A 14,262-nucleotide genomic window follows, 5' to 3' on the forward strand; every position below is an offset into this window, starting at 1 on the left:
ACAGCAAGTCTCCTGGAGCTGCTTCAGAATACAAAATGGGGACCCAATAATCTCAGAAGGTCTCTAATTTTGAAAGATGTCAAAAAAAGGTCTCAGGTTTATGTCAACTCCATGAGTTATATGTCTTCATAACTCTCTGTTGAGGCTGGTTAATTGCTAAATTGTTTAACAGACCTCTCAGGAATTCAGTTTTTTTTTAAAATGTCAAGTCATTTTTATTTGTATAGCGCTTTTCACAACACACATTGTTTCAAAGCAGATTTACAGGAAATCATGCATTAACACAAATGAAACTGTAATAACTATAAAGTGTTAGAGTGAACATTGTGTAGTTTGATTAATTATGATTTTAAATTGTGTATATAAATTAAGTAATTATAATAATAATTGTATTTATAACCCCAGTGAGCAAGATGAAGGCAAATGTTGCAAGGAATGCAAAACTCCACAAGATGTTGATTAATGGAGAACAATTACCTTGGGAGAAACCAGACTCACTGTGGGGGCCAGTTGCCCTGTGACTAACAGCATGAATATAATGCCAATATTACTTATTTATGTGCAGTGCAAGTCATGGTTTTACATTTGTAAATTAAGCAAGCGTTAAGGTCCAGTGTTTTAAAAAATATAATAAAAAAAAAAACATTTGTATTTTATTTTGACTTAAACATTTATTACTAATGTTGTTGAAGTCCATCCTGGATTAACTGCAGAAGTTCAAATAGATGCAATTGTCCTTTGTTAGTTGGCTGATGAATGCTTTTGTTGGCAATTAAATTATAGTCAATGTATTCAATTTCAAGAGTGTATTCCATCAATAAACAAAGGTGATGCAGGCAGAGATAAACGAGGTGCATCGCAGTTGAACTGGCAGGTCATTTCGTTGAGGTTCGATGGGGTCCATCCTAAGTCCAAGGTTCATACAGTGGCATATGAAGTATCCGATGTCTCACATTTAGAGTTGTCATCAGTTCATCCTCTGATGTCCATCGTAAAAAACTGAAGTGATGTCTGGCTAGCACCGGCTGTAGTTTGTTGTCATCTCTCAGTGACACATAGCAGTGGAGTCTGACACAAAGCAGGAACGGAGCTGGATCTGGCAGGCTCTGGTAACCTCGGAATATGAATCCCAAGGTTGAGACATAGAAACAAAAAAATGTATAGATGCCATTCAATTTTATGCAGAGTTATAGATCATGATAGATTCTGGTTCCATCAGACCTAACTAAAGCAGCCTAATTGTGAGTTGATGGATAAATTAGGTGTATGCATGGCTAAATAGATGAGTCTTTAGTCTAGACTTAAACTGGGTAAGTGTGGCTGTGTCCCGAACAGTGTTAGGGAGACTATTCCATAGTTTAAGAGCCAAGTACGAAAAGGATCTACCTCCTTTTGTGGTAATGACCGTGATGGAATATAGGTCACTAAAATACTGCGGAGCTAGACCATTCAAATATTTGTATGTAGTTAACAGAATTTTTAAATGAAAACGAAATTTAACAGGTAATATGATCATATTTATTTGTTCTCGTCAGCACTCTGGCAGCTGCACTTGAACCAATTTAAGTTTATTTATTGAACTTGCTGGACATCCTCCCAGTAATGCATTACAATAATCTAGTCTTGAGGTCATGAACGCATGGTTTTCAGCATCAGCAACATATCATAACGTAGCAATATTTCTGAGGTGGAAGAATGTTGTTCTACAAACATTGGAAATAAGATTTTCAAAGGACAGATCGGTATCAAATATAACACCCAAGTTCTTCGCTGTAGAAGAAGAAGTAACAGTACATCCATTGAGAGTCAAATTATATTTTAGCTAGCTATCTGTTTTTTTTTTTTTTGATTTTTGGTCCAATCACACACATTTCTGGCCATCCAATCTTTGATTTCATTGATGCACTCTTCTAATTTGTAGAACTTTGGGTTTAGAAGAAATAAAAAGTTATCATAGACATAATAGTTTAACTTATTCCATGATTCCTGATCATATCTCCCAGTGGAAGCATATCTAAGGAGAAAAGAAGAGGTCCTAAAACTGATCCTTGTGGCACTCCATAACTTAATAAGAGTGTCTTTGACACTGCACTTATTCATTTTCAGCTATAAGCCCAACAACATATTCCAATCATCACCTGTAATTTACATTTGTTAATGAACACTTGTTTCTGTTTCTTTTAGGTTTTTATTTAAAAAACAAAGCAATATATACTAAAAACATTCAGAACAAATCATTTCGTTTTATGATCGCAGCAATGGACAATCAGTGGATTGCAGAGCACATTGAATATCTTGCTAATATTAAGTGCCAATAGCATCTGGGTTGTCTGAGTTAGGGTTAGGGAATTGTGTAAAATTCTGCCAAGCAATTCTTGTCATATTCAAACTTGATCATTAAATCTTGCAAAGCAAGACACACATTTTTAAAATCATGTTATATTTGCAGGAAGGAAGGATGGATGGATGGATGGAAGGAAAGAAAGAAAGAAATTAAGGCAGGAAAGAATGAGATAGAAAGGAAAAATATAGATAGATAGATAGACAGACAGACAGAAAGAAAGAAAGAAAGAAAGAAAGGCAGGAAAGAAAGATATAGAAAGGAAAAATATAGACAGATAGATAGACAGACAGACAGACAGACAGACAGACAGACAGGTAGATAGAAAGTAAGAAAGAAAGAAAGAAAGAAAGAAAGAAAGAAAGAAAGAAAGAAAGAAAGACTCCTGAGTTTTCCCATCTGTCAGGTTGCAACTGTGCTGTGCTCATGACAGATATGAAATTAATTCATTTGAATTAGCCTGACATCTGGTGCAGTCCTCAATCACGGGCTCGTGTCACGAAGAGAGGGGACTCGCGGGTCATCTAAATTACACCACTGACTTAATTGTGTGTATGTATTCATAACATCGTCTATACGACACCTGGCTTTCAGGCTCGTTCACAAGTTTGTTTGGTCCAATGATTCACTTAAGAGATAATCCTAGTTTATCAAAGCAAATATAGTGGAACACGAACGATCTCCATGTCACGCCTTGTTCAAAAAATTACATAAATAATAATAATACTGTGCAGCAATTAGCAGGACCGACATCTAGTTTTCTTTTATAATGACTTTTAATAACGTAGTGCATACCTGTCACTGAACAACCTGCACTGAATGTGTTGTAGGCTACTGGGACTACTCCCCGTCCTCACAAATTAAACTGATAAAAAGATTATGAGTTACAAATGCGTTTAAAGCAGTGCAATACATTTGAACAGTAGTCTATACCCATTTGTGCCATTATGACTGAAAATATTTATTGCAATAAAAGAGACCCGTTAAATTGGCTTTTCATAATGAACACTTTTGCCAAGCATAATTAATATATAAACTCTTTCCATTTGTCATTATGATGTGTATTCCACTTAATTGTGAAAGTAATTACCGAGGGAATGAGCAGCGTTGAGGAGAGTCCCTGCTGTTTCAGGTCCTGCTATTTCAGGGTGCAATAATAATTTACTCTCTCCCGATGTGATGAAAAAGTGCCATAAATCTCTCTGATCGCTGCAGGTCCACGGCTTCATATTTCACTGCTGCTTTAATAGAAATATTCATGCAATCCCTTAATGAAATTAAAACTGGGAAGCGGACAAAGGAGCCATCTAATGTGAAGTGCTGAAAGACACAAGAACATTTGCTTGGGCAGAAACCTTTAAGAGGAATATTTCCGGAGAACTCCTAGATTTAGTGCGTCGTGTTATCAAAAGCATCATGAGGGATAGAAACAGACTTAACAATTTCCTCATGCAAATTCGACTGGGTAGCTAATACTTTGTTAATGTTTCCGAGTAAACAAACTCTACTGAGTAGGCCTAAATGCACAACACGCAAATGTTTATTATGCTATATGCTATAGGTAGCCTAATGGGTATGGACATATTAACCATGTTAGGACATTGTTAAGTGTTACTACAATTGTTGGCAACACGTGCGGCTGAATGATACTCCATTTCTTGCTTTTATTTCAGAATCGTTCATGTCGTCACGGCACCCGGCTAATAGGCCTAATTTCGGCGAAACAGGCCTGTGACTTGTTGATTTCCCCTGAGCAAATAAACGCATGCGACCAGACCAGTCTCCAGAGAGTGGTTATCTGATGAATAGAGAAAACTAATCCGTTTTATTGGTAGAAAGGTTAAGGGCAACAGTGTCAGTAATTCTCTCTCTGACCTCTTTCTCCATTATCTTAAAGAGGCTAAGAGGAAACCCCCTATAACTGGACACAGATCTTCTTTCGATGCACTGCACTGTAAATACAAATCCTGATGTTTTTAACCTAAAAAAAAAAACTGGCAGCTGTGATTGCCAGAATAATTTTTTAAAAATTACAGGAAAACTTTAAACAATTTTACAGAACAACCTGTTACTGTTACAGTTTAAAACTGTACATGACCACGCTGGCACTGTAAAAAATTAAATCTGTTAAATTTACAGTAAAAACAAAAATGTCATAAATTTGATATTAGCCTTCTGAAACTGTAAAAGTATGCTTTTTTACTTAATGAGGTATTGTTAATCACCGTAAACATAACAGAAGAGTTCATCATGATTTGAAGTTAACCAATAAAGGCTCTTCCAGGAGCAATGAACATGCTCAGTGTCACTCACACAAACACTAAACACCATCAAATACAGTAAACATTAACTAAACTACATCAACTATAACACAGCACACCCCAATGTACATAACTGATATTAAAAATGAGAAGAAACCTAAACATTCCCATAAAATAATGAAATTTGATGGACAATTTTTGGAACGCAGATTATAGTTTTTTCTTTTTTACTGTAATTTGAATAATAATTTACTGAAAAAAAACATGTACTCTCTTGTTAAACATACAATTTGTTAAAAAAAATTACCATTCAGTATACATTAAAATCATACTTTTTAGATCTAAAAAATAAATTTTTACAACATTTTATTGTAAAAACTACTGTATTGTTTGTCTTTTAAAATATAATACAATTTTACGGTATATTTTACTGTTAATACTCGTTAATCAATCATTTTTTTAGTAGCATCTTTACACTCTTTTATCGTTAAAATTACAGATTTTCTTTACAGTGTGCTTGAAGGACCGCGCACTTTCGATTAAAAGAGAGCGAGATAATGTGGCCTATGTGGAAAATGACACTGTTGAAAAACATTTTGGTGGCTATTATCATTTTTGCAAAAGTAGGCAAATGTAATTTTTATTTTTTTAATAAGTAGGCATATCCTGTTCATCTGGATGGGTTTAGGTCAAATAGGGTCTCTTATAGGTCATAGTTTCCCATTAATTTTGTAAATATAACCTGAAATATATATATATATATATATATATATATATATATATATATATATATATATATATATAAAAGAGTGACTTTATTTCTGACTTTGCTGAACGTCTTTTAATTTGATAATGATAAATAAACAAAGAGACGTTTATATAAAAAATAAAAATAAAAAAATCTGAAAAGATTATAGGACAAATTACTGTTTTTGGATTTGTACAGTCTATATTTAAAGATTTGGTTGAAGTGCTACTATTAAAAATCACCACTGCTTTAATAAAATGCTAAATGCTAACCTATATGGTATGAAAACAAATTTTAAGACACATTTAACATATAGTGAAACTGGTCTGTTTAACTTTCCAAATGATTTATCGCTCCAATTGTAAACAAATATAATGATATAGGCTACAAAATAAATAGATGTCAGTAAAACAGAATAAAATTGCTATTTTGTATACCCTAATCATATGCAAACAGAGATAGCCAATTGTAATAATTATTATTAGTCATGTTTGGTTAATAGGCCTACTCGATTTGCATGAACATGAAAAACACTAAAAACTGATTTCGTTATGATTGAACAATTTTGAAAACAGGCCTAACAAAATGTCTTGCTATTGTGTAATAAGAAGGGGGATCAAATTGACATATAAAAGCATATTTATGCTGAAAAATTAAGGGCACCTTTTCATATATCAGCTAAAAAACAAGCCTACAATTTTTCTGCAAACTTGAACTCAAATTAGGGCTAATTAGACTATTGGTAAATAATAATGTGGTTGTGTGTGTTTAGGCTATAGACTACACATTTTGTTTTTAACATTTTTATTTTTTTTTTATTTCTTTAGGACCTAGTCAATTGTCTTTTTCCCATACATTCTCAGCTTCCACCAAATTATGCGAGGAAATTCGCGTTTTGAATGACTATTAGCGCGTACTAAAGAACTCACAGCTGAGCAGTGATCGCTGATATCGCTGTCCAATGGGACATGCACAATCGTGACGTGAATGACCAACCCACACGCTCATGGGCAGCCGCTGACAAGTCGAGTCTGTCTTGCACACCTTGGCCAAGATCATAACTTTAAGGAGAGGAACGGGACACTCGTGACAGCCTTTTCAAGTTTCGAACAACGCGTAAACTGTTAGTGAGGAGGGACAGATGGAGAAATCTAAAAACTTTCGTATCGACGCGCTTCTGGCTATTGACCCACCAAAAGTGCAGACCTCGCCGCTGGCGCTGGTCACCTCTTTCATCTCATCCCCTGAAAGTGTCCAGGCGTCGGAGTTCAACGCAAACTCCGAATCACCACGGACAGAGACTCCTACGCCCCCAAGGATGTCGTCTTGCGGCTTGATTCCCAAACCGGGTTTCTTGAACTCTCCACATTCAGGCATGGTCGGACTACACCCTCAGAGCAGCACGGGGATTCCTCCGCAAGCTCTCTATGGTCATCCAATGTACACTTACTCGGCAGCAGCGCTGGGTCAGCATCCGGCCCTGTCCTACTCATATCCCCACGGGTCGCACCACCATCATCCCACTGACCCCCTCAAACTGACCGCCAGCTCCTTTCAGCTCGATCACTGGCTCAGGGTCTCAACTGCGGGAATGATGCTCCCCAAGATTCCAGATTTCAACAGTGAGTTAGTCTACTTCTGAAATGTATGCAATGACAATATAGTCAACTACTCGTAGTTTAGGCTGAACTTCAAATTAATGCATGACAGTAGCCAGATATAACATGGTCCGTTCTTTGACTCAGAAAGTGGCAAAAGACTGGCAAAAGTGAACGACACTTTCTTCCAAAATGGAGAGATAATGGACAGAGGGGAAAGTGACGAACGAATGTGAAAAGCACAGCCTGCCAACTGTTTACACTGCAGACACTGTCTCTCTGTTCCGCTGCTCGTCTACAAATTCTCTCAATCCTCTCCCAAACAAATCAGATAGGTTGTAAATGTTATCATGTGTACTGACAATGCGTGGCACATTGAGGCTATGTGTGATTCCGAATGGCACTGACGGCATTTAAGAATGAGAGATACTAAAATGTATTGATTTGATTTTAATTGCTTCATGATGTGTAAATTAGCCTACCAATAGTGCGCTTACACTTCTGCTGCATTCATTGAAAAAAAATAATAACACACACGTGGTCTGTTCCAGTGTCCGTGTAATACCAAGATTGTTTTGCAATGATACGCAGCCATTTGTATTGAAATAGAGATGCAATTTTCATGTATTTTTTTTTCATGGCAACTTTATAGCACTGTTTTTCAATTCTGCAGGTCAGGCGCAGTCAAATTTACTCGGGAAGTGCAGAAGACCAAGAACCGCGTTCACAAGCCAACAGCTCCTTGAACTTGAGCATCAATTTAAGCTGAATAAATATCTGTCGAGACCCAAACGCTTTGAAGTTGCAACATCGTTAATGTTAACAGAGACACAGGTAAACCCTTTCCCCCGGCTTGTCTAAGAATTGCCCAGACACACACTATAGGCTACTTTTGTGAAATTGTGATAAATCTATTTTCATAAAAAAAAAAAAAAATGCGTCCAATAGTTAATAGTAGGCCTATATGCTAGTAGATTTTTTAAATATTCAAAGACATTCAAACTTTTTCTTAAAAATGGCTGATTAACATTAAAGTGCCAAAATTCGATTGCTCTTAATTTTATATATATATATATATATATATATATATATATATATATATATATATATATATATATATATATATATATATATATATATATATATATTATTATTATTATTATTATTATTATTGTATTTTTTTTTTTAAATGTTATGTTCTGATTTATTTTATAATTTTTTTTTCCAGGTGAAAATTTGGTTTCAGAACAGGCGTATGAAATGGAAGCGCAGTAAAAAGGCTAAAGAACAAGCCGCTCAGGAGGCCGAGAAACAGAAAGGTAAAGGCAATCAGGACAAACTGGACGGGCTGGAGCAGAAGGATTATCAGAATGTAGACTCTGTGAAAAGTAACAGAATACCGGACTTTAGGGACAGTGACGATGAAGAAGGGGATAATTATATGTTGCATTCATCTGATTGTTCCTCCGAGGATGAACGAACCAACGGCAGTGACACAAGTCAACAACAATGAGACGTTCCGCTGTTAAAAAGAAAAAAAAAAAAGGAAAAGAGTGAGAAAATAATGTGATTTGCATGTTTTATCATCCTGCCGTCATTATGGAAATCAGAGAAATAATTGGTTCAGAGGAGGACATCCTAAGTTGATTGTAATTTCCACATCCAAATATTGACTGGATTCTTCTCCTGAAGGTAGCTTGATGTTATGGCATGTGGTAAAACAGCATTAGCCTGCATCATGCAAACTACAAGTATATCACTATCAGTAATAATTAACATCAGTAGATGTTTCTCTTCGAGGACTGCGTGTTTGAGTTGATTTCTGAACTCAAACCATCAACGAGCAGAAACATATGCGATCTGCTTATTTTTATACAATGTATTTATAACAAAATGGCTTTTAAAATGCATGTAAATTATTGCTCAGCTTTATCAGGCAAGCGCTGTAAATAAAATATTGTTTTTCTAACTTTCTAATTTCTGTCCTTTTTAATTTGATAAAACATGCTGCAAATTCCCAGATTTAAACTCGAATATTCCCTTTAATTGTGCAGGAAATATCCTCAACATAGGCTGGATCTGAAGCGGTCTCTGTTGTCAATGGCATGGTCGGGGTCATGGGAATCGCTGTTTATAGAGCTCCATAGGCAAATGTGCGAGTGAGCATATCACGAATAAGCATTTCTCACCACAACAGCAATGGACACCCAATAATGACACTGTTCATCTGTATTAGAGCACATCAGAGGGTAAATTGTAGGTCCCATTTCATGCTGTTAAATCTAAATAATTTAAAGGCTACAAGTGGTATGGGAAAAAAAGGTGAGTATGGGATTAGTACCGGACAAGACAAATTTAATGGTCTTTTCAGCAATCCAATTGAGGTCTGTTTCGCATAAGTGCATTTCCTCCTTTATTAATAATGACTTGCTTTATTGGGTAATAAACCCAGAGATCCATCTGGTCTTTGCCAAGGAGCGTCTTCGAATCAATTAGAGGACATTTAAATATAATCACCATCCACTCCTGTGCAGTCAGGGGCCATGAGAACTATCTATTCGGACACTGAATGTGAGCTGAAATGCTCCTGTAGTAACTCTCAGCAGTTTTATAGGGGCCGCCAAACCCTCAGTGTAATAAAAATATGTTGCTAGTCTACACGCCATATGCATAAGGATTTGGGTTAACTAATTCTTCACAATCAGCTCTCCTTCCATTACTCAAAAACTGTTTACGTTTACAAGCCGTTTCAGAAAACCGCTGGAATAAACTGTTTTCTTAAGTGCATGTAAAAGGGGTCAATATTGAATTACTGACCCTTAATCTGACTAAGCAATGCATGGCAGAATTTGAACTTAAAAGTAGAAAGGCCAGTCTCTAGAGTGATGATATAGACCCTCTTATTGCATCCAGGGCCGTAAAAAGGGATTCTGGGCCCCTTTTCTATAAAAAAATGCAGTGTAGAATTTGGGGCCCTTCTGTCATTTGTGGACCCCCAGAATCATTTCCACCTTTCACCCCACTAGCTATGGCCCTGATTGCGTTATACAATTCTGGAGGTTATAAGGAGGCCTATGTGTTAGAATATTTGTGTGGTGAGCTGCATTGTTCAGATGATGTTGTGGACTTAAAACCTCACACTCAATCTGATAATTTATTTAGTGTTGTAAAAAGGCTACTGGACCAGGGGTTTTCAAATAGGGGTGCTAGAGGATCAGTGGAAATGTAAAAAAATATATATAATAATAATAAAACTACAGTATATTTACCATTATTGTCAGTTTAATTAAAATATTTATGTTCAGGTTAATACATTTATTCACATATTGGGTAAAAAAGAAGATACAATGTAGGCTAAATATTTTCCAGATAATATTTTAAACATTTCTCTGAATTTGGTCACAATAATAATAAAAAAACAACAAACAAACAAAATATACAAACTGTCTTTATATTATCACACTTGAAATTATTCTCACACAGTTCATATTTGTCTTTAAATTAAAATATATTGAAACCTTTATATTTTAACAGGGGGGTGCAAGGTGACCATCATATTTGGTGATCCTTGGCATCAACATTTTTGAAAACCCCAGTACTAGAGGACAGCTTTTAAAACAGCAACACAAATTCTCCAGAGGGGAGAGCCAACAAAAAATTGTTCAAATGTTGAATCAGGGTCCAGTTTAATTCATAAAATAACAAGTTATGAAAATTATGAACTAAGTAGTTGTGAAGTTTTGAACTTTGTTGTGTGTGAAAATCCCAGGAGATCAGCAGTTACAGAAATACTCAAACCAGCCGGTCTGGCAGCAACAATCATGCGACGATCAAATTTTTCTCCATTTTGATGGTTGATGTGAACATAAATTGAAGCACCTGACCCGTATCTGCATGATTTTATGCCCTACACTGCTGCCACACGATTGGTTGATTAGATTATTGCATGGCTAATTGTTGGTGCCAGATGGGCTGGTTTGAGTATTTCTGTAACTGCTGATCTCCTGGGATTTTCACACACAACAGTCTTTAGGACTTTCTCAGAATTGTACCAAAAACAATAAACATCCAGTGAGCAGCAGTTCTGTGGATGGAAATGCCTTGTTGATGAGAGAGGTCAACAGAGAATGGCCAGACTGTTTCGAACTGACAAAGTCTACAGTAACTCAGATAACCACTCTGTACAATTGAGAAGAATATCATTCCGAGCTGCGGGATGGCACTGCTTACAAGGCAGGTGGTTTTAATGTTGTGGCTGGTCGATGTATGTATATATATATATATATATATATATATATATATATATATATATATATATATATATCACAAAGCCCCCAGGTGTCTAAGTTTGAGACTTTCAAAATCTGGTCACCCTATAGAAAATACACTAGCCATGTCTGGGACTTCAGTTATGACACATTTGAAACTTTTATTAGAATGATTGTTCGTTGTGTTGCCAATGCATGATGTTAAAACAAAGAGAACAGAAAAAATATAATATCCAGTAAATTATGACATTCTCTCTCTCTTTTCACTCACTTCGTCTTACACGTCAATCAATTATTTGTTTGACATTTTATTTGGAATTGGTTTAGAGTCAAATGCACTAAAGAGGACTTTGTGGTTAAAGTTCTGTAAAAAATTAGCATTCTTAAATTCAGTTGGTCTTATTGAAAATAATATTTTTAATATAAGTATAATTTACAAACTGTACAATTGAGTGTCCAGCTACATGATCCACATTGCTCAAATGCCTGTTTTCTCCCATTCTATACAGTATGTATCACTTGATATAAAAACTAAAAGTAATGAAAAACTGTAAAAAAAAATGTATAAACTAAACTAAAACTAACAAACAAAACAAAAAAAGTGTGGAAAAAGTTAAATAAAACAGAAGTATATGAAAAAATGAACAAGCATTTGGAACTTGGTAGTCATTTCACATTATTCAGTTTATTTTCTGCCTGGGACAGAGGGTATCCTCATAAATTTTATCCCCCCCAAAAATGAATAAATAAATATCTCTTGAGTTGGGTTATAATGATTTAATACATTTGTATGTGTAATTTATTTGAATTAAAATAATTGTCACACAATATGGAATTAACCTGGCCACCCTGAACAGGTAGCAGTCAATTTAGGAAGAATTAGTTACTGATTTAATGCCGAATTTACCCTACCTGTACATTTGCCCAGCTGTGCAAGTACAAAGAACTAAACCTTATCAGTGCCACTACCACACTAACAATCAGGGGATAAAACACACACAAGGCCAAGCAGGGTGGGATAGTCTCTCACATTAAGACCTGGATGAGAAAGTCAAAAGGAAGACAAAATATACAGAAAGTAAATACATGTAAGGATCAGCCATTTAATGTGGATGTGTTAAAACTAAGCTAATTTGAATTAGTCAACAGGGGCCCAGTGACAGTTGTAGGTAGATATCTTTGCCTGAAATTTATGTACAGGAATTGTACCAAGGCACAAGAGAAAGAAAAAGATAACAGTAGTTAGAACATTTTAAGATGAATACTGCATCACATTTTTCATGTGCCTTGGTCTTTTGTAGAGGAGCTACAAAACTGTGGTGTTAAAGGCAGCTTCCTATTGCCAGTTCAAACTAGGGTCAGTATCAACCATCCTATGGTCTCACACAGACAATAGCCACTAAAACACATACTATTTACAATCACCTGTGTGTATCTTAGTGGGCTGTACCTCCATTATACGTTTCTTCTCACATATGGTGACAATATTATCTTTGCCAAGGGGTGGAAAAGATGGACAGCTGTAGGTAACCCTCCGTTTTTCGAGCTCTTAAACCGTGAGAAAAAAAGCAGCCAGACTGATGTGTCATTATTACGGGTTCTAATGTGACAGTCTGTTTGATCTGACACAGCACTATGTGATGAGGGTTAACTTTCTGGTACCCTCCTAGGGAGTTTGTGCCCTACACAGACTGCATAGTCTGCTTATAGGGTGTGGCGGTACTGGGTATGAGGGTTAGTAAATTATGAGAATTTAAATTTTTGGGTGAACAATCCCTTTAACTAAGATAATAAAGTGTCATTTACAGAGTAAAGCTATTTAAGTCTCAGAGTTACAGCCTGACTTGGTGCCCAGAACAGATAACAAAGACATGTGAAGTGGAAATTAATAAGTAGCAGAGGAATGAAAGCCTGTCTGCTTGGGACATGACTTTGGCTTACTTTAAGAAAAAATGTAGCTTTGTTATTTTCTAGTATGTAATTCTATAACATGCACTAAATATTCTACATTTCTACTTTTTTCTGCAGACTAGTTTTTCTCCAATTGTTACCATATAAAATAAAAAATACTTAAATTCCCACTAGTCCTACTCTGCAAATAAAGCATATATACACTCACCTAAAGGATTATTAGGAACACCATACTAATACTGTGTTTGACCCCCTTTCGCCTTCAGAACTGCCTTAATTCTACGTGGCATTGATTCAACAAGGTGCTGAAAGCATTCTTTAGAAATGTTGGCCCATATTGATAGGATAGCATCTTGCAGTTGATGGAGATTTGTGGGATGCACATCCAGGGCACGAAGCTCCCGTTCCACCACATCCCAAAGATGCTCTATTGGGTTGAGATCTGGTGACTGTGGGGGCCATTTTAGTACAGTGAACTCATTGTCATGTTCAAGAAACCAATTTGAAATGATTCGAGCTTTGTGACATGGTGCATTATCCTGCTGGAAGTAGCCATCAGAGGATGGGTACATGGTGGCCATAAAGGGATGGACATGGTCAGAAACAATGCTCAGGTAGGCCGTGGCATTTAAACGATGCCCAATTGGCACTAAAGGGCCTAAAGTGTGCCAAGAAAACATCCCCCACACCATTACACCACCACCACCAGCCTGCACAGTGGTAACAAGGCATGATGGATCCATGTTCTCATTCTGTTTACGCCAAATTCTGACTCTACCATCTGAATGTCTCAACAGAAATCGAGACTCATCAGACCAGGCAACATTTTTCCAGTCTTCAACTGTCCAATTTTGGTGAGCTCTTGCAAATTGTAGCCTCTTTTTCCTGTATGTAGTGGAGATGAGTGGTACCCGGTGGGGTCTTCTGCTGTTGTAGCCCATCCACCTCAAGGTTGTGCGTGTTGTGGCTTCACAAATGCTTTGCTGCATACCTCGGTTGTAACGAGTGGTTATTTCAGGCAAAGTTGCTCTTCTATCAGCTTGAATCAGTCGGCCCATTTTCCTCTGACCTCTAGCATCAACAAGGCATTTTCGCCCACAGGACTGCCACATACTGGATGTTTTTCCCTTTTCAC

The 14,262-nt window shown here is 36.4% G+C and overlaps 1 protein-coding gene across 1 annotated transcript; it reads left to right on the top strand.

The window, feature by feature from the left end:
- Window positions 1-6,491: 6,491 nt before the first annotated feature.
- LOC127645372 (motor neuron and pancreas homeobox protein 1-like) lies at window positions 6,492-8,461 on the top strand. Its single transcript, XM_052128975.1, has 3 exons — window positions 6,492-6,972; window positions 7,622-7,782; window positions 8,177-8,461. Exons 1-3 carry the CDS (start codon window positions 6,492-6,494, stop codon window positions 8,459-8,461), a joined length of 927 nt encoding a protein of 308 aa, XP_051984935.1.
- Window positions 8,462-14,262: the final 5,801 nt, after the last annotated feature.

This window comes from Xyrauchen texanus, chromosome 1 (assembly GCF_025860055.1).
Source record: "Xyrauchen texanus isolate HMW12.3.18 chromosome 1, RBS_HiC_50CHRs, whole genome shotgun sequence".
Taxonomy (NCBI): domain Eukaryota; kingdom Metazoa; phylum Chordata; class Actinopteri; order Cypriniformes; family Catostomidae; genus Xyrauchen; species Xyrauchen texanus.

What these genes read in the sequence shown, in the direction of transcription:
- LOC127645372 (XM_052128975.1), top strand. Translation starts at nt 6,492, where the DNA reads ATGGAGAAATCTAAAAACTTTCGTATCGACGCGCTTCTGGCTATTGAC. An exon ending in CAAGATTCCAGATTTCAACA is followed by an intron (nt 6,973 to 7,621) that starts GTGAGTTAGTCT and finishes TCAATTCTGCAG; the next exon opens with GTCAGGCGCAGTCAAATTTA. An exon ending in TAATGTTAACAGAGACACAG is followed by an intron (nt 7,783 to 8,176) that starts GTAAACCCTTTC and finishes TTTTTTTTCCAG; the next exon opens with GTGAAAATTTGGTTTCAGAA.